The sequence below is a fragment of the Stylophora pistillata genome, chromosome 12, assembly GCF_964205215.1.
Source record: "Stylophora pistillata chromosome 12, jaStyPist1.2, whole genome shotgun sequence".
Taxonomy (NCBI): Eukaryota; Metazoa; Cnidaria; class Anthozoa; order Scleractinia; family Pocilloporidae; genus Stylophora; species Stylophora pistillata.
In genome coordinates this window covers 6,297,501-6,317,500 of record NC_142530.1, presented here as the reverse complement: position 1 = coordinate 6,317,500, position 20,000 = coordinate 6,297,501, and the positions used below count along the sequence as shown (strand labels likewise).

General features: G+C 40.5%; 2 protein-coding genes and 1 pseudogene across 3 annotated transcripts in view; all 3 read left to right on the top strand.

Moving 5' to 3' along the window:
- LOC148718562 (uncharacterized) overlaps positions 1-6,329 on the top strand; it is a 12,189-nt gene extending 5,860 nt beyond the window's left edge. The window contains exons 7-11 of the mRNA XM_088741157.1: positions 1-192; positions 1,068-1,221; positions 1,541-1,573; positions 2,691-3,337; positions 3,759-6,329. The exon at positions 1-192 is cut by the window's left edge and continues 368 nt beyond it. Of these exons, the coding sequence (XP_088597283.1) occupies positions 1-192; positions 1,068-1,221; positions 1,541-1,573; positions 2,691-3,337; positions 3,759-3,905 (1,173 nt within the window). The 3' untranslated portion in view covers positions 3,906-6,329. The remainder of the gene's footprint in view (positions 193-1,067; positions 1,222-1,540; positions 1,574-2,690; positions 3,338-3,758) is intronic.
- A 6,132-nt stretch (positions 6,330-12,461) lies between these two features.
- LOC148718561 (caspase-3-like) lies at positions 12,462-19,095 on the top strand (annotated as a pseudogene). Its single transcript, XR_015994136.1, has 6 exons — positions 12,462-13,107; positions 13,444-13,593; positions 14,155-14,308; positions 15,037-15,069; positions 16,394-17,040; positions 17,453-19,095. The product of XR_015994136.1 is annotated as a caspase-3-like (transcript).
- Positions 17,626-20,000, top strand: part of LOC148718560 (uncharacterized) — an 11,130-nt gene continuing 8,755 nt past the window's right edge. The window contains exon 1 of the mRNA XM_088741281.1: positions 17,626-18,826. Coding sequence (XP_088597407.1) covers positions 18,817-18,826 — 10 coding nt within the window. The 5' untranslated portion in view covers positions 17,626-18,816. The remainder of the gene's footprint in view (positions 18,827-20,000) is intronic.

The following is a 20,000-nucleotide window of genomic DNA, read 5'->3' as shown; positions in this document are numbered from 1 at the left end:
TTCGTTATCAACGATCCGCGTTCAAACCAAGCCCATGGCAGCTGTGTAGAAAATGACGTCGAGAAGTTTCGTTACTCTTCTATTAGTGCTAAAGACAGGTGCCCCGGAGAGGCTGACTTTCTCCTTCTCTGCGTGGAGTCCACCTCTCCAGCAGACGAAAACATCGGAGTCCCAGAGTCAATGTTTGTCCGGGTCAGTATCAATCGAAGGAAGGTAACAAGCTTGCCAGGTTCAAAGAAACTTCTAGAATGAGAAGACGCCTAAATTGCTCACTATGCGTACCTCTGATTGCAAACAACCGTTTGTGCTCACCCTGCTTTCAAACGCTAAAAACGATTGCAGTTTTTAGTGGTGGTCTTTTTCCTCAAATAAATATTCAGTTGAATGTCGTACGTAATCCGGGACTGTCCAGATTTTGCAGTTATTTCTAAACTCCTTTTGTCTTTTACTTGCCAATACTCTGAGTTCTCGTTTGTTCCACATTATATCTTCCTTTGTACTGAGATCAATTTGGTTTTGGGTTTACGAAACTCAATTATAACATAACCAAAGTAAAGCGCGCGCTCTGATTGGTCAATTTAGCGTCCCCCATTTGCCCATGGGTGTACGCTGCTGACGTGAGCAAATGCAAAGACTATTTTTCCGCGCGCGCTTGTTTTTTTCTGGTCACGTAAGATTTGTTAAACAAAAGGGAACTCTTTAGCTACAATGTGTTAATGTTATGTTATAAAACAAATGGTAAACACCACAGCGTACACTATTGAGTTATGGATGCACTTGGGAGGTTTGCTAAGCACTCAAGAAGCTAGAGTCGCTCTCGGCTATCGCCTCGAGCGACTCTTACGCTTCTTTCGTGCTTAGCAACCTCCCGCGTGCATCCATAACTCAATAGTGTACGCTGTGGTGTTTACCATTTGTTAATTGTAAGCGCTTTACAAAAATTAAGAAGTTAGGTTAGGGATGTGTACCTGCTCATAAGTCTCGATTGCGTCCGTTGTTCCCCTCGGCGCTCTTTGATTTAGGCGGGATGGTACCTTTTTAAAGAAGACCAACTTTATCATTCACAGATGCTGGACGAGGTCGTAAGAAGATATCAGCACCTGTACGACTTGCTCGAGATTTTAACCTTAGTGAAAAAACGGATGGTGGACAGACAAAATGACCGATCCTACCTTCAAGTGCCGTATCTGACCCATACACTCAGAGCTAAGGTTCATCTTGGTAATATTTCCCTAAAAACAATTATTTTCGAATTGACAGGTTTATTTTAGTTTTTCAAGTTAAACTTAATTTGAATTGGACGATTTTCAGAAGGAAAAGAGAGTAGGATCAGTTGTCGATCGCCAGCAGAGCATAAAGTGGGGACTATTGAAAATTGACTGCCAATTAACTGCTAATAAAGGGAGGATCGTAATAAATTACAGCACCTTAGGGGGATCAAGTAAATCTTATCGTGACGCAACCAGCAAAATCCTCCAACCACACCTCCGCCCTTCGTTGCAAAAAATAAAAAGTCTTCCCAAATTTTTTTGTTTTGTAGGTCTGTCACCGACATCGGCCTCAACCATTTCAGGTAAGGGTTCCATCATTCTTAGTTTGTCCGTTTAAAATTCCATCACAGATATGAAATTATCTTAGGCAGCTCTTATCGTTGCCTGCTTCTTGCCTTTCCTGTTTTTCCTATTTCCAATTTTTTTAATACCTGAATTGACGAGAATTTTCATTGCAGCGCTCAACGAAACTTCAATTTACTAGGCGAGAGCAAAAGTTGTATTTAATTCTGCTAACACTGTTACTCGGGATATATAACAACTTCGGTATTCACCGAAGAGGAGGTGCCCTATGGTGGATATCTACCGAGCCGCGAATAGTTAATGTTTTAATATACAGGAATTTATGCTAAAGTAGTGAAATAGTATAGCGAAAAAAAAAGATCATTTCAATTTAAATATTCATGCAACGATTACAATATTTTTGGAAGCAAATCCTGCGCGAGTTGCCCGGGGAATAGCGAAGGATATTCGGGTTTTAGTAGCCAATCAAAGCGCGCCTTTAACGTTATCCACTGTTTTAGTTTACTTAAAGGTCCTGGGCATGTTTTACATGACGATGAGGTAACCCGCCAAGCTGTAGTGGAAAAATAGCCTGTGTTTACATACAACCCTAGAGCCCCGGGATCCCGGAGTGATATTTTTGGCGCGCTTACAAATGTAACACGAACGTGACCCCGGCTACGCGCGGGTTGCCCCAACTTATGACGTTTGCATGGCAAATTGCAACCTCGGCTGACAGGGTTACCCTACCCGCCAGTCCGAACCACCCATCAAGGCGGGTTTACCATATCTATCATGTAAACGTGATCAAGATAAAATAAGAGATTATATTTACAGGTGGGTTACCTCACCTAAGTATGGTCCCCCACCTTCATGTAAATAGGCCCTAAATCAGATAAACTCGTTTGAAAACCTGCCAAACCAATCTGCTTGTTGTAGTGTGTGAGTAAATGAGCTTTGCTCCCGAGAAACGGACAGAAAAATATGTTAGTTGTTACCATTATAAACTTTACCCGTTTCTGGCCACTGTAGGTGAGTCAGTCTGAAACAAAAACTCTTGGTCTGAGATGAGTTATGGGGCTCTCAGGTAGCAAGTTTGAATTCGTACAAAATGGCTTGTATCTTCCATTTTTTTAGCTGTGACTCAAAGAGATTGTTATGAAATGAATCGGCGTCCTCGCGGATTGTGTATCATCGTGAACAACTTACACTTCAAAAACCAGGATCTGAATCGACCAGGAGCCGAAGAAGACGAGCAAAAGCTTAAACATCTCTTCAAGGCTCTTTCCTTTAAAGTTGTTATCAGAAGGGATTTGACCAGTCACGAGTTAGAAAAAGTGGCGCAGAAATTTGGAGCTGTAAATCACAGCGGGTATAACGCGTTCGTGTTCATCGTTATGTCGCATGGGGGAGATCGTGACTGTATCCTTGGCGTCGACGAAGGGGAGACAACCGTGAAGAAGCTGATGGTCGAGTACCTTGAAGACAAGTGTCCATCACTTAAGGATAAGCCCAAAGTATTCATCATCCAAGCATGTAGAGGATGTCTAGTTGACTCTGATAAGTGTTCAATGTCCTCACCTCTTAATGATACTAATTCACAGGTGGTTGGAACGTCATCACAGGCACAGATAGGCTCCCAGCCATGTCATACTGCTTTCATTCCTGACTGCACCCTCCCAAGGGGCGTGTTTCCAACAGGAGCCGACTTCGTTTTGGCTTTTGCCGCTGCGCCGGGCTACAAAGCATATCGACATCCAAAGGATGGCGCTTGGTTTATACAGGTGAGAAATTGCAAAACCTGAAGGTGCATGCTATGCCCGGTTCATGTCTCTTTAGTTTGCTCTGGTCTTCTATTGTTAGGCACCAGCTCCAGTTCAAAGAGCTTAGAGAACTTGAAGTTATCGTAAATATAGCCTCGTCGGGTTGACCTTGATTGCTTCAATTGAAGAGACACTATAATACGCAAACGAGATGAAATGAAATTTTTTTTCTGCACTGATGAAACCAAGCTGACTCGATCTGAGATCATTTTAAATCTATGCAATCCACGAGTTTTCCAATTTTACTGCACCTCCTTAATCCCAAATACCTAGGCTGATACGTTGTTAAACAGTCACGTTATTTGCCAACCTAACTCCCGTGCATCTGAATGACCGTTGTGATGTATCCTCATATTTTTGTCCTAAATTATTACCAAAATAGGCTATGGTCGAAGTCATCAGAGAATATCATCATCGTCATCACCTCCTTGACATGCTGACGGAAGTCACTAGATTGGTAGTGGAGCGCCGTAAATCTGTCCAGGTTCCCGCTCCTATGGATACCTTGACCAAACTTCTGTATCTGTGAGAGAGGATTGAGCCGGGCGATTTACTGTTAGTCGAAGGGAATTGTTTATACTGTTATTATGTTAGAATTTAAGACTGAAAATTATTGAATAGTCCTATGTCAGCGAAAAGGGATTGCATAATAAGGAAGGAAGTCTCATCCTTTCTTCAATTGGATTGGGTCAAATAAAAAAAAAAGTGGTTTGTGGGCCTTTAATTTTTCCTTTTGAACCCGTATATCAACTGGATTTAAGACATTACTGTAGTTGTCTTTCACATCTGTTTAGGGTTTGATTTTTTTTTATTTTAAGTGTCTAAATTTTGTATAAAGTTTACTCCGAAAATTTTCACTTATGTCCTTAACGGCTTAGACTCTTAATTTTGAGGTATTTTATCTTAAAGCACCATGGTACCCTCGCAAATGACAGAAATTCTTATCACCACCCGTAATTTTCTATTGTGAAGTTACCTTCTGGATGGGATTTTAAGCTATACAAAGAGACTCCCAAGAAAATTGACAGAGAATTTTCGAATTGCCATATAGGATATGTGTATTGAAAAAGGCTGTAATTTTCAGTCTTATTCCAGTATGTCTCTTGTCTCCGTAGATTTCATTTGTTTATGTGTGTTGACTGTGGTTTAGTGCAGTGTGTTTTGGTTTTAAATTAGTTGTAGGTCAATATCATATTGGAATAGTTCCTTTTGAGCCGTGAGCTGTACATTTTGATTATTGTAGTTTATGTACTGTTAGTAGATTATGCGTTGCAATTATACAAAGCTTATGTATAATCGCCTAAAACAATTTATGAACAAACATGATATACTTTACAATTATCAATATGGATTTCGTGAAAGATGCTCAACGGAACATGCCATCTTAGACATTGTCAATAGAATTCAACTCAATATGGACAAGGGCATGTTTTCGTGTGGGGTCTTTATTGATCTGCAAAAGGCATTCGATACTGTCGATCATTATATCTTATTACGTAAGCTGGCTCATTGCGGAATTCGTGGCATAATCAATGATTGGTTCTGAACCACTCAGGTTGGTGCCTGTGTTTCTAAAAAAGAGAAAACCTCTTGTGGAGTGCCACAGGGTTCTGTTTTGGGTCCTTTATTGTTTCTGATTTATATTAATGATAATTACAAGTCTTCAAACAAACTAGTATTCTACCTATTCGCTGATGATACAAATCTGTTATATGCTGATAAGAATTTAAAATCACTTGAATCTGTTGTAAATGTGGAGCTACTTAATGTCTGTGCCGACTGGCTAAGCGCTAATAAACTCTCCTTAAATAAAAAGAAAACTAATTTTGTTATCTTTCATCCGTACCAAAAACGCTTGGATTATGAAGTTAAATTCAATATATATGACAACCAAAGTAATAGACTGATAAGCATAGAACGTAAAACATATGTTAAGTACTTAGGGGTACTAATGGATAATAATCTCTGTTGGAAATATATCAGCCACATCGCGTCAAAAATCAGTAGCCATATAGGTATAATATCTAGATTAAGGCATTTCACTCCCTTCGTGACTTTGCTTAATATATATAGATCTCTTATTCTTCCATATATCTCCTATGGACTTACTGCCTGGGGACAGGCAGCCAAAACACACCTAGACAAGATACTCCATCTTCAAAAACGGGTAGTCCGCTTGATGAATTTGTCTAAGTTTAATGTTCACGCTGTTTCACTTTTCATCTTTACCAATATTCTGCCTTTACCTTTAATCTACTTTAAAAATTGCCCTATCTTAGTGCATGATGTCTATAACAAAGTCGTGGCATCTAACATTTCTGCTCCCTTTAGACCCATTAGAGATGCTCATCATTATAACACACGATCTTCTACCGCTGATAACTTCTATATAAACTACTCTCGACTAAATCACTATAAGAATTCTTTTTCCTCTATGGGTGCAAAAATTTGGAACTGTATTCCTGATGTTTTGAGACAGCTCCCAAAATATACTTTCAAGAAAAAAATAACCGAATCCTTACTTCAAATCTTTCTAAATCAGGATTCTTATCCTGATATTATATTGATACATTAATAAACGAAATGAAAAGAAACTAGATTTCGTTAAAATAAAGAGTATCAGTTTTGAGCTTTTCCTGTTTTTAATTATGTGCTCGTGGCTTCGTAATTAGTATACCTATATTTTTGTATTCACTTTTGTAATTGACATCTGTACCTTTGTAATTGTTAATTATTTTTTGTCTTTAGAATAATATTATACTAATATGTAACTGACACGTTTCTCATACTACCTGCCTCGATTAGCTTCGCTATTATAATATTGCAGGTAGTCTCTATTTAGAAGTTAAATTGTGATTATAAAGATGTTGTTGTTGTATCGTACTGAATAGCGTATTAGAATATTGAAGAAAGAAATTAGGAAAAAAAATATAGAATAGCCATTATGTTCTCACCGCCCTCCAGTTAGCTCAATTGGTTAGAGCGCCGGATTGTGTTGTGCGGGAGGTCGAGGGTTCGAGCCCCTGCCGGACCAATACTCATGGTCTTAAAATAACTGAGGAGTATTTGCTACCTTTCTATAATATCAAGGAATGGATAGATATTCTAGTCTTCTCGGATAAGGACGAATAAACCGTAGGCCCCGTCTCTTGCAGGGTTAGGGGTAGGAGACGTTAATTTCCCACGCACGAGATTACTGTGTGGTGGATGTCTTCCCCAGAGTTGGGATGGGTGGGTGTTAAAATTCCATTTAAACCGGCTATGTTGAACTGAGCTACCCTGTGTAAATATTCTACAAATACAAATATATTATTCTGCAACAGCATGTAGAAAATGGTATGCAAAAAGAAACAGAATATCTACTTCCACTCTGAAAAGAACAGAGGTTACTGAAAACACTCTTGAAACATGTTTGTAAGTATTTTTCTGTTTTACTAGGAGTTTTTGTTTTCATGAAATTGTTTTCATTTCAGTGAAAGGGTTCTATCCCGCTTGATAGTGAGTAAAAAAACTGTATGAGAAAATTAAAATAGTAAATTTCAAAACACTAAGCAATAACGTTATTAAGAGAAAATTTAAATACTGTAATATAATGTAATCTTTATTTAAACACGATCAATTCATCAGCCCATAGAAATACATATCACAAACGATAAGATATTTAAAATTCAAACTGCGTACTATAACACTAAGCGTTAGACTTAAAGAATGTCGGTAAATGGTTTGAACGAAACACTCACCGACCCACTACCACTACCGAAACAAACGACACCGCAACCCCTACGACTACAGCAACCATACCGTACATAAAAGGCATGTCTGAAAACATCTCGCGCATCTTACTACCCTTCAATATCCGCGTCGCCCACAAACCCATCACCACACTACGTCAGTTACTAACCAACGTTAAAGACAAAGACGAACCGAGGAACAGACAGGGAACGATTTATAAGATCAATTGTTCCGACTGCCAAGCCTCCTACATCGGTGAGACTGGCAGAAACCTCACAACAAGACTGACTGAACACAGACGGGCGACGAGGAAAGGTGATGTCAGCAATCACATTGCTGAACACCATCGACTTACCAACCACAACATTGACTGGGACTCTGCGCAATGCCTAACCTACAGCACTGACTATTTTCAACGACTGACTCTGGAAAGCTGGTTAACTAACTTAGAACAGACTCCCCTAAACAGATGTCAACAACTACCCGCCCCATACAAACGACTCATTCACGACATAAACATCACAAACGACCGAAAAAGAACAACCTAACTTTACCGACAGACCGAAACAGACCAATCACGACCGACTTACGTCACTTGAGTCTTACAGCCAATAACATCACGGCAAAACCAACCGATCATTTCACACGAACTGGAATAAAAACATTCTACTGACAACAATCATTCACTTGACTCTGATGATGACTTCCGCACAGGTTGTCGAAACGTCAGTCACTGCCACCGACAACAGTCCTTCTCAGGACTACACTCACCCGGACGATCAGACTACACCTTCACATTAAAGAATGTCATTGATCTTACGTTTAAATACCCCCAGAGACTCTATGTTCCATATATCGCATGGTAGACTGTTCCATAATGTAATAATTTGAATATATCAACAAAGTTGAATTGGTAAGTTGGCCACCGTTACGATTATAAAAGCTGATGTTTCGAGCGTTAGCTCCGACGAAGGGCTAACGCTCGAAACGTCAGCTTTTATAATCGTAACGGTGGCCAATTTACCATTTCAACATTGTTGATATATTCAAATTATTTCGTTACCCCCACCGACGCAGCCCCAAACAGTTTCTTTAGAAACTATCAGCCTTTATTCATTTGTTCCATAATGTGGCGCCATTGTAGCTAAAGCAGCTTTTACTGTAATAATTAGTACGCGGTAATGGTACACTGAGCTTATTTTCAGAGTCCCTGAGGTCATAAGCAGAGTCACTCCACGCAAACTTTGAATACACGTACTCTGGAGCTAGCCCGTGCAGACATCTAAACATCATGGTGGCTTTATGTATTTCCTGCTGGCGTGCAAGATTTTTCCACCTTAAAAACTCGGGTAGCTTTGTTGCATCAGCATCATAGTTAGAGAATGTCAACACACGGGCTGCTCTATTCAGCAATTTCAGCAGTTTGTCTCGTAGCGTTTTCCCATGCACAGCTACCCCAAACAATGTCACAGTAATCAAAGTGAGGTTTTACTAAAGCTTGGTAAATGAGATGTAAGGTTGATGCTGGGATCAAGTGCCTAATTCGCTTTAGGGCCCCGATACCAGAGGCGTTCTTTTTCGTTAATTTTTCGATGTGACTATGCCAATCGAGTTTATCGTCTATTGTTACACCAAGCGATTTTGTAGCTGTAACCTGGCTCACTTGAGTATTGTTCATTCTAATTGTTGGTGAAGCTGTGAGAGTATTCAGTCTCTGCTTCAACCCTCTTAGAATGAATTCGGTTCTGGTCATGTTCAATGTGAGTTTGTTCGCTTGTAGCCAGTTGAAAACGTTTGCTAGGTCTTCATTTAGACAAAACTGAACATTCTCAAGTTTGCTGCCCGCATATGTGAGGTGAGTGTCGTCAGCGTACATTCTCGGTTTACGATTTGATAAGCAATTTGGAAGATCGTTGATATATAATAAGAACAATAATGGACCGAGAATGGTACCTTGAGGGATACCGCAAGTCAACGAGTAGCTACTGGATAGCGACCCGTTCACAGAGCATTTTTGTGTTCGGTTTTCCAAATATGACTGAAACCATCTGAAAGATTTTCCATGTATACCATAATAGTTTAGTTTCGATAGAAGGACCTGATGATCAACAGTGTCAAAAGCTTTTTTCAAATCTAGAAAAATGACTCCATTGATTTTCTCGTTATCAATATTATACGCCCAAGAATCTGTCGCTTCCAACAAAGCTGTTACAGTTGAATGATTAGCACGAAGCCCTGATTGGTTTTGACATAGAATATCGTGCTCTTCCAAATAGGCATATAACTGTTCATAAACTATCCTTTCAAACACCTTCGCCATTATTGGAATCACCGATATTGGGCGGTAGTTTTTAGCATCACCGCGGTCACCCTGTTTATAAAAAGGGGTAACCCTGCATATTTCCAGTCGTCTGGGAACGTCCCTTGGCTAATAGATTGATTGAAAATATCACATATCGGTACACAAATAAGATCAGCACATTCCCTGATAAACCTAGCAGATATTTTGTCAAGGCCCGTTGCCTTTGACTTGTCTAGTTTATTTAAAAGTGAAAATACTTTAGTTGGATTGGTGGGTTGGAGCTTAAACCGTTTATCTGTTGCGGTAAGATATCTTTGATAGCTACCACTATCACAATTTATCTCACTGGCAAGTTTTGGACCAATATTAGCAAAGTGGTTATTGAATTCGTTTGATAGCTCCAACGGATTAGTTATCGTTAATCCGTTCACTTTTAGTGACACCACTGGCGTTTTCCCAGATTTTCGAGAAGTTAGCTCGTTTATAGTCTGCCAGGTCTTTCGGGAGTCGCTGGTGTGCTTATTAAAACTATTTTGGTAATAAACTTGCGGGAACTTGTTGGGAATTTTTAGGCCTGTTCGATTATCTTGAGTCTTGTGAGCTATGGTTTGTCATGTGTTGCTGGACCCCACATTTATTTTTACCTTTTGAGTGATGTGTAGCGCTTTATTTTTGTAGGTTAATCCTCATCGCTAGTCGTGTCTGGATTTGCCCTGGACCTTGCTCAAAGCTCTCAACGGGAAGTTTTGTATTGGTTGTCAACTAATACAAAAACGGTTTTTGTTTTTCATTTTGAAGATCTTGTGAAATTGTTTGGGTTAAAGTTCTAAAGATATGTTTTCTCTGCCAGGCTCAGTTGTCGTCCCTTTAACCCAGACATGCCTACCGATAAGATATTTAAGAGCATGTATTTATGGCTGATTAAGAGAGACACTGAGACTCAGAGAGTAAATAAAAGTTCCTGATTAGACTCCTGGTACCTCCGTTTGTGCGAGTGACTTAAGCTAATTAACCCCAACAGTCTAACATAAGACTGACACAGGATTGATTTGATAAACCAAATGGTCGATTGTAGCAACAATATGGCCGCCACTTGAGTATCTGTTACGCCAACATGGAAGTCAGTCATTTCACCATTTTGCACATCAGTGTGGCCGCCATGACGACGTTATAGAAAAACGCTTTATCATGATCTCTTTTCAAGGAAAATGGTGCCACTCTATTATACCCACAGTAAAACACTACAGCTTTTGTTATATATCGGCTCATAAAATACTATCATGCTCTCATCAACCTCTATACTCTGCAAATAGAACCACTTGCTGGTGGAACATCTTCGTATAGCCTGATACTGCTGGGTTCCCACCGTGAAACAGCTTTTGATAATTAACAAACTAGATAATAACCTGATCTTATTTTGCAAATTTGCTCTTTAGGAATGAAGGACAACATCGACTGGGTGGAACGTTATGGTAATATACATGTGTGTGTGTCTGTGTCTGTGTGTGTGTGTGTGTGTGTGCGTATGTGTGTGCGTGTGTGTGTGCGTGCGTGCGTGCGTGTGTGTGTGTGTGTGTGTGTGTGTGTGTGTGTGTGACTGCCGTGACTGCCATGTTACCGAAGCTGAGTACATTAGAAGGGGCTTTGGCAGTCTCCATATGTGCATAGAGTATTTCGATAGCTTAGCTGAAATCAAACTCAGATTTGATCAAACCTGGGCTCTCCAGGCGGGACACGTATCAAGACATGTTCTTGTGAACTTGTAGTCTAAGGAGCAAGACTCGCAATACATAGCTCTTGTCTTTATGGCTGACACTGTAAAATATTCGTGACATTTCGTGACTTCAGAGTTCAGTTTAAGCCCTGTTCCCGATATCATTATTATTATGGGGATGAAAATGATGATGACGATCATGATGATGTTATGGCCTGAGCTAGCTTGAACGTGGGCTGCTTTCAACCCCTTCACAGCTCGACCTTGTTGCACCCACTTGGGCCGCCACGATTTTTCACTTTTTTCCCTATTCCTCGCGCTAATCCCCACTAATTTAATGTATCTGGCTCCAGGTTGTTATCTAGAAATCATTGCGCATCAACTGACCTCAGCATTGGCGCCTTGCGTTAGTTGTTGCGGCTTTTTGTCGTAGGGACCGATCGCGTAAAAAATTAGATACGGTCATGAGTACTCCGGAATTCAATGCGCATGTACCAATTGTGGATTTCCTTGATCAGTCACGAGAGACAAAGTGGCCGATGGATTGGTTCTTACGTCATGAGCAAACACGAGAGGTTTTGTTCATTTCCTCTATCCGTTACAATAAATTCGAAGTTTTATCCAAACTCATGGCCTTGTATCGCCGTAGGTTTGCTCATATAAACTACAGCTTATACATAGTTTACTCGTTGCTATACACCATTGGGCAAGTTAGTGAGTCATTTATATGGCAAATCGCGGCCTCGGCTGACCGGATTACCCTACCAGACAGACCAGGCAACTCGTTTGGGCGGGTTACTCCGCCCATCATGTGAACATGATGAAAATAAATTAAGAAATTATATGGACAGGCGGGTTACCTTACCCACCTGGGATCCCCCATCTTCATTTAAACGGCCCTAAGTATATCTTAGTGCTATGGAAATTTTTCTTATCACGGTCGCTCTGCTCTTTCAGTGCTTTGTACAATTTTACCTTGGCTCAGAGAGAAGCAAATTTCCCGAAGTTCAGGTATACATATGTTAAGGCCTACATGCTTGGAACATTTATGAAATGAAATTCAAGACGATTTCCTGAGTAGCCAACTCAGCTATACAAAGTTAAGTTTCTTGCATACGAGGACATAATATAAAATGCATTAGATTACCCGGCTTGGGAGAATATTTGGGTCAATTTGTTCTTGGTATGTGTCGCTGACTTCACAGAACCCCCTTAATTTTTCCCGATTTATAGTCACTTTTGGCAATACGATGATAACAAATTGTCTCGTATAGTCGATACAGTTGTGAAAACGCGACCACGTCCAGCGACACATCCCCCATTACCCTATTTCCCACCTTCTTTGATTGATTGCGTGTGGCCATGTGATATCACTTTTTATTGCATTGCTTCGCATCCTGTGAAAACTCATCTCATAGCTCAGAATGAATCACAGCTTAATAAATCTCACTAAACCAAACCAAAAAAAAAGGAAAGGCCACCTATATTTGTTTTTACACCGGTTTGTTCCAGTTGCCGTTGACTTCGTACTTTTCAAGACATCTGTGAATATATATAGTTTTTCAACAGAAACTTTATAGCTCGAAAAGTACATGATGTGCTTTTTAAATCCACGCGGGATTTGCCTTCTTATAAACAACGTTCCAAATTTAACGGTGGAAGAGAAAAAGCTCAGCGACCTATTCGAGTACTTGTCCGTTTCACTTGGAAGTCAGGAAAGGTCTAAACAGGGATGAGATGTATGCAGTAGCCCAGGAATTTGCTGAGAAAGATCACAGTCACTTCGACATGTTTGCTGTTGTTGTCATGACCATTTCTGGTCAGTGCAATGAAATATATTGTGCTGATGGTAGGAACGCGTGCCTCGAACATGTTATGATGGAGTATACGGCAACAAGGTGTCCCTCTCTACAGGCTAAACCCAAGTTATTTTTTATTCACCGATTTTCAGGGATATCCTTCATAATCAATGATCCTTGTTCAGACTAAGCCCATGGCAGCTCGGCAGAAAATGACGTCGAAAAGTTACCTTACTCTTCTCTCATTGCTAATTAACAATTATTCCACGAGCGCGCGTTGGATATGAGATGATAGATAGCCAACGAGGCGCGTAGCGCCGAGTTGGCTATAATCATCTCATATCCAACAAGCACGAGTGGAATAATTGTTTTATTAAAAACGTTGAATTAAATTATAAAATTTTATTAAATTTTTAGTTCCCTTTTAATTTTAAGGTGACACGTACGCTTACCATATTTGTAGATTATGGTATATTGGCTGATATACCATAATGGCTAAGCCAATAAAAAGTCTTGAATTGCATTATCCAATGATCTAGTTTTTAATAAAGACAGTTATCCCGAAGAGGCCGACTTTTTGCTTCTCTGTGTGAAGTCCACCTCTCCAGCAGACGAGAACAATGGAGTTCCAGAGTCATTTTTCATCCAGATCAGAATTATTCGAAGGAAGGTAACTGATACGCTTGCTAAGATCAAAGCATTTTCTTAAGTGATAAGAGGCCTGAACCGGCTCACTATGTGTAGCTCTTATTGGGGACAACTGTTATGTGCTCACCCTGTGTCGTAACGCTGAAAAAAGGATTGCAGCTTTTAGTAATGGTCTATTTCTTTAAATCAATATTCAATTGAATGTCGAAAGTAATCTTGGACTGTTTGATCTTGAGTTATTTCGTTATGGGGTCAGCTACGAAAACTCGTGCCACTTTCTAAACGGCATTCGGCATTCTTGACTATCCTCTGAGTTCTAATTTGTTCCACATAAAATCTTCCCTTGTACTGATTAATTGCTGAGATCATAGTTAGTAGAGGGTCCCCTCTATTAACTATGCTGGGATCAATTTGGGTTTGGGTTCCCGAAACTCAATTGAAAAGCGCTTTACCAAAATTAAGATGTTCAGTTTAGGGATGTGTAACCAGTCTCGGCAGTGTCAGTTTAATTTTTCCCCTCAGTGTTCACTGATTTAGGAAAGAGAATAGCTTTTACTTATTAGACCTACTTTATCATTAATAGACGCTGGACGAGATCGTAAGAGGATATCGTCATCTGTACCACTTACTCGAGATCTTAACTTTAGTAAACAAACAGATGGTGGACAGACGAAAGGACCGATCCGGCACTCAAGTGCCATATCGGAGCTATACACTCAGATCTAAAGTTCATTTAGGTAAGATTTCGTTACAGAATTTTCTTTTCAAATTGATTGGGTTATTTCAGTTTTCCAAGTTGTAAGTTTTCTTAAATTTGATGATTTCAGGGCACCAGTCATTATTTAATTTTATTACACGACTCGAGCAGTCAGAGGGCCAAAACTAAAATCAACTAAAATCAACCTATCAAAATGCTCTATTGCCGGTCCAATATTCTCTCAGTATTGGACCGGGCACTGTCCCGAATGGTCCCGAATGATACCGCACTTGTGTCCCTTTGAACTTCAGTCGTATAATAAATCTCTTATTAACCACGCTTGCTCGGGACCGTACTGGAAGAATATCGGCCCTCGGTCTTTTTTGTGTACGGACCTCGCTGCGCTCGGTCCGTACTGTCAAGACCTCGGGCCGATATTCTCCCAGTACGGCCCTCGCGCTTGGTTAGTAAGATATATATCACTGGGGGGAGGGGTAACAGAGAAAAATTTGGGGGGTCCACGGTTTTCAGTGCGAACGGAAGGAGGATCAGTTATCGCCAACAGAGGATAGAGGAGGGAATATAGAGAATTGACTGGCAATTAACTGCCAATGAGGGAGGGGAGGATAACAAGAATATTACGGAGCCTTAGGGGGGTCAGGTAAATGTTACAATTAGCAAAATCAAAAAGCCCTCCCCCTCCCCTCCCCCCCTCCCATCCCCTCCAGACGGCAATACTGACTGGTCCCTAAATTGATTGTTTTCTAGGTTTGGCACCGACTTCGGCGTCAATCACTTCAGGTATGGGTTCTAACATTCTTGATTTGTCAGTCTAAAATTCACAGGCATGAAATTACCTCAAGCGGCAGTTACTAGAACCTGTTCATTGTCTAATACTTGAATTGACGAGAATCTTCATCACCACGCTCAACGGAACTTTAATTTATTGGGCGAGAGCATAAGTTGCTTTTGATTCTAATAACTCTGTTACTAGGGTTTATTAACGACCATTTTTACCGAGCCGCGAAAAGTTGTTTTAGCATATACTAAAACAGTGAAATTATAGTTAGTCAGTTCAGTCTGATTTAGTCTTTAGTTCTTTCCGAAGTCATTTAGGTTTGAGCTACTACGATCAGTTTTGAACATGACAGTCCCGTCTATCTTCCATAAGAGGACCTGTTGAGTCTGTCTACTATCCTTGATTTGGACCCACACGAAAGTTCTTGTTTTGATTAACGCAGTTGATTCATTTGATCGAATCATTTGGAAGGTTACGCGAAATTGTTCTAACAAAAGATGTTTAATCTTCCTTGGTCAGCCAGCTGTCATGCCCACCCATGTCTATCATTAGTGAATATATGAGTTTGTTTTTTACAGCTCACAGAGAAGAGAATAAAGAATAGAGAAAGAGTCTCAGAAAGTACAGAGTAGGGAGAAAATAGTGCAGAAGTTTAGAGACAAAGTCCGTAGCTGAAATGAGCGGTTTAATCGCACGAGTCAATCCGAAGTATATTCAGTGAGAGTCGGTGTGACTTTAACCAGACTTTAACCAGAGTTACACAGAATGAAGTAAACTTGAATGTAGGTAGAATTGTGCACTGGAGAACCGATTGATTAAAGAAAGGACAAAAAGATAGTTTGAGACTCTTGTTGCCTTTCGCCGAGTGTCGTGTGTTTGATAACTAGTTCCCCCGACATTAAAAGGCATAACAATAGCAAACTGAAAAGAAGATGATTTATATATACTCGTATGTTCCTGCTAGGATAAGAATATTTTCGGGCGCAAATTCCACGCCCGGAGACTAGCGAAGCATATTCGGAGTTTGAGCAGCCAATCAGAGCGCAACTTCAATGTTATCCACTGTCTTAGTATGTACTTAAATCAGATAAACTGGTTTGAAAACCCGTTAAATTAATCTGTTGGTTGCAGTAAGGGAGTAAATGGGCTTGGTTCCCGAGAAACGGGAGAAAAATATTTTAAATGATACCACGATAAACGCTCCGCGTTTCTGGTCACTGCAGATCAATCCATTTAAAACAAGAGCTCTAGGTTTGAAATGACTATGGGCTTCTCAGGTAGCAAATTCTAATTCGTTCAAAATGACTCGTATCTTTCTTTTTTCAGCTATGACTCAGAGAGATCGTTATGAAATGAATCGGCGTCCTCGTGGATTATGTATCATCGTGAACAACTTACACTTCAAAAACCAGGATCTGAATCGACCAGGAGCCGGAGAAGACGAGCAAAACCTTAAACATCTCTTCAAGGCTCTTTCCTTTAAAGTTGTCATCAGAAGGGATTTGACCAGTCACAAGTTGGAAAAAGTGGCGCAGGAATTTGGAGCTGTAAACCACAGCGCGTATAACGCGTTCGTGTTCATCGTCATGTCGCATGAGGGAGATCGTGATTGTATCCTGGGCGTCGACGAAAGGGAGACAACCGTGAAGAATTTGATGTCCGAGTACCAAGGAAAAAAGTGTCCATCCCTTAGGCATAAGCCCAAAGTATTTATCATCCAATCTTGCAGAGGATGTCGAGTTGACACTGATACGTGTTCTATGTCCTCATCTGCTAATGATATTAATTCACAGGTGGTTGCAACGACGTTTCATGCAGAGGCAAGTACTCAGCCATTTCATACCGCATTCAGTCCTGACTCCACCCTCCCAAGGAGTGTGTTTTCACCGGAAGCTGACTTTGTTTTGGCCTTTGCCACTGCGCCGGGTTACGTATCATATCGAGATCCAGCACGTGGTACTTGGTTTATACAGGTAAGAAAGTGTAAGACCTAAACCCAAATGCTATGGCCGGTTCATGCCTCGTTAGTTTGTTCTGGTCTTCTATTGTTAGACACCAGCTCCAGTTCAAAGAGCTACGAGAGCTTGAAATTATCGTAAATACTGTTTCGTCAAGTAGAACTTGATTGCTTTAAGCGACGAGACACTTTGATACACAAACGAGGCGACGAGAAAAAACTTTTTCTGCACTGATGACAATAGGCTGACTCGATCTGAGTTAAGCCTGTGTATTCCACGAGTTTTCCGATTTTATTGCACCTCCTTAACCCCAAATTCTTAGTCTGATATGTTATTAAAAACGTGATTTGCCAACCTAGCTCCCGTCCATCTGAGTGACCGTTGTGATATCTCCTCATTCTTTTGTCTACAATTATTATTACAATAGGCTTTGGTGGAAGTGATCAGGGGATATCATCATCGTCATTACTTCCTTGACATGTTGACGGAGGTCACTAGACTGGTAGTGCTGCATGGTAACTCTGTTCAGGTTCCTGCTCCTATGGATACCTTGACTAAACTTCTGTACTTGTGAGAGAGGACTGAGCCGAGCGATTCACTGTTAGTCATGGGGTCGTTTATACTGTTATTTTGTTAGAAATTAGCAATGTACTCTGGGTATAAATGCTGCCATGCCTTCGTTCAATCTGGAACTAAAATAAAATTTGGTAGATTTTTCCATAATCAATGGACAGGATATTGAGGATGTCGACGAGTTCGTGTACTTGGGGGCCAAAGTTTGTAGAGAGGGTGATGGTATGAAGGACTTGAAGAACAGGTTATCAAAAGCCAGAGGTGCCTTTAACAAACTTAAGAAGATCTGGATCTCTAAGAACATCCTGACGAAAACAAAACTGAGGCTGTATAAAACTCTAGTAGTGCCAGTGTTACTCTGTGGATCTGAGACATGGAAGATGAACAAAGGAGATGATAAAGCAGCGAATGTATTCCATAAGAGGTGCCTACGAAGGATCCTCCGAATCCGATGGTAAAACCATGTCAGCACCAAAGAGTTACTGGAAAGGGCGGGGCATGAAGCCACTGAGTGCGGAAGTGATGTCTCGTAGATGGAAAATGATTGGTCATTTTCTAAGGAAAGATCGTAATAATGATTGCAATGTTGCTATGAGCTGGGCGCCAGAAGGTAAAAGGAGAAGGGGAAGACCAAAAACCACTTGGAGACGTACAGTAGAGAAAGAAAGGCAAGAGGCAGGTTGGAGGTCGTGGGAGGAGGTGCGGACAGCAGCAACCAATCGAGAGGAGTGGAAAAGCTCTGTGAAGGCCCTATGTGCCACGAGGCATGAAAAGGACTGATGAAATGAAATTTGAAACCAGGAGACGGATGTAGCTGATAACTAGTTCTAATTTAAACGTGAAAGATTGCACTTGTCTTTGTCCAACGTTTGTTCTGCCTTTGCCATTTTAGTGAGCTACTTTGTCCCCGTGTAAAAATTTGCCTCGTAGGTTTGAATTGTAGACACGTCAAATTTGAATAGTGTATACTGTTGATGTGCACGGTCGTCTTTCATGTTATTATCAGTGTTATGAACATTCCCAAACGCAAACAGAACATTTTGTTACTAGAGAGAGTAGACACGCGCGAGCTGCCTTGTGCGTGCGCCCCGATATATTTCCCCCTTCACCAGTAACACATCCTTCTTACTGTCACGTGATCACATTGTTTGTACTAAGATGGCCGACAAAGTTATTGCTTCAGCGGAAACAAAATGATTTCTCAACGGACGCAAAACAATGGAGCAAGGTGAGCTTGTTCTCGTGAAGCCAATGTTAGTTCAGTTGTAACTGGTACAGAAAGGGACGATGAAATTGGCTGGTTAAAAATTGTTGCAGTTTAGTTTTTTAGGCGGAACTTGATGTATGAACTTTCACTTTCGGTTGCTTTTTGCAATCGTAAATGTAAATGCACGGAAATCAAACAAACTGTATTCTGCATCGATTTTTTAGCATAAGCGGGGACAGCAAAAGACAAGAAAGTGTAATTCACAAGAAAATACATTATATTTCATTTTGTTTCTCTTTGTGTTTGTGTTACGAACAACGCCGTATCGGAATTCATCTCGCTGATGCTCAAGATTTATTCTGGAGATTTCGATGCATTCCTTATAAGTTCTATTAAATTAGGGCGTTAAGATGAAGCTTCGAAGGAAAGTTTAATTTTTGTCAGGTTTTGCATGGAGAATCTGGGAAGCTTCAGAATGACGCACGATTAAGCTATGCTTTGTTGTCAGACATTTGATACACTGCCCCCTGTCCCATCTTTAAGTAGGGGTTTTCCCTTCGTAATTTCTGCTTTCTCAGAAGCGCCAAGCCCAGGTCAAATTATTGTGTTGAATAATGCAGACGGGGAAACAAATACAATTAATTGAATCGTAGGAAATGATACTATAAGCGACCAGGTGAGTTTGTTTAAATCACTTGGTGCGTAATTTCGTAATTTTGACGTAATCAGCCTCTATAGCTAGTAAGCAGGAAATGAGCACTTAGACACCGAAAAAAAAAAAAAACAACAACAACAATAACAAAATTGGCAAGCTGCCGAAACATAAAACCTGTAAGAACAGAACGGGGCACAGACTATTTCGTTTTTAACGGGTAGGGAGGAGGGGATGGTGTAGTTTGTTTCTACTGAATCGTTGGCAAGCTACGCTTCGCTCACTGGGAAGTCTTCCAGGAGATTTTCTTTCTTCGATTTTTTTTGCCAAATAATTCTTTTACTTACAGGCACAGCACCCTATTTCAGAAATATGAAGGTAACTTTTCGTCAGTTATTAGATACGATGAACGATTTCGCACATTGGCTGTGAGTTTTAGACGGTCGTTCTCAGCTTGAACATTTTGTCGTTAAGCACTATGACTGGTTTCATTGAAATCAAAATATTATAGAAGAGGCTGCTTATGGAAATTACATTTTTATC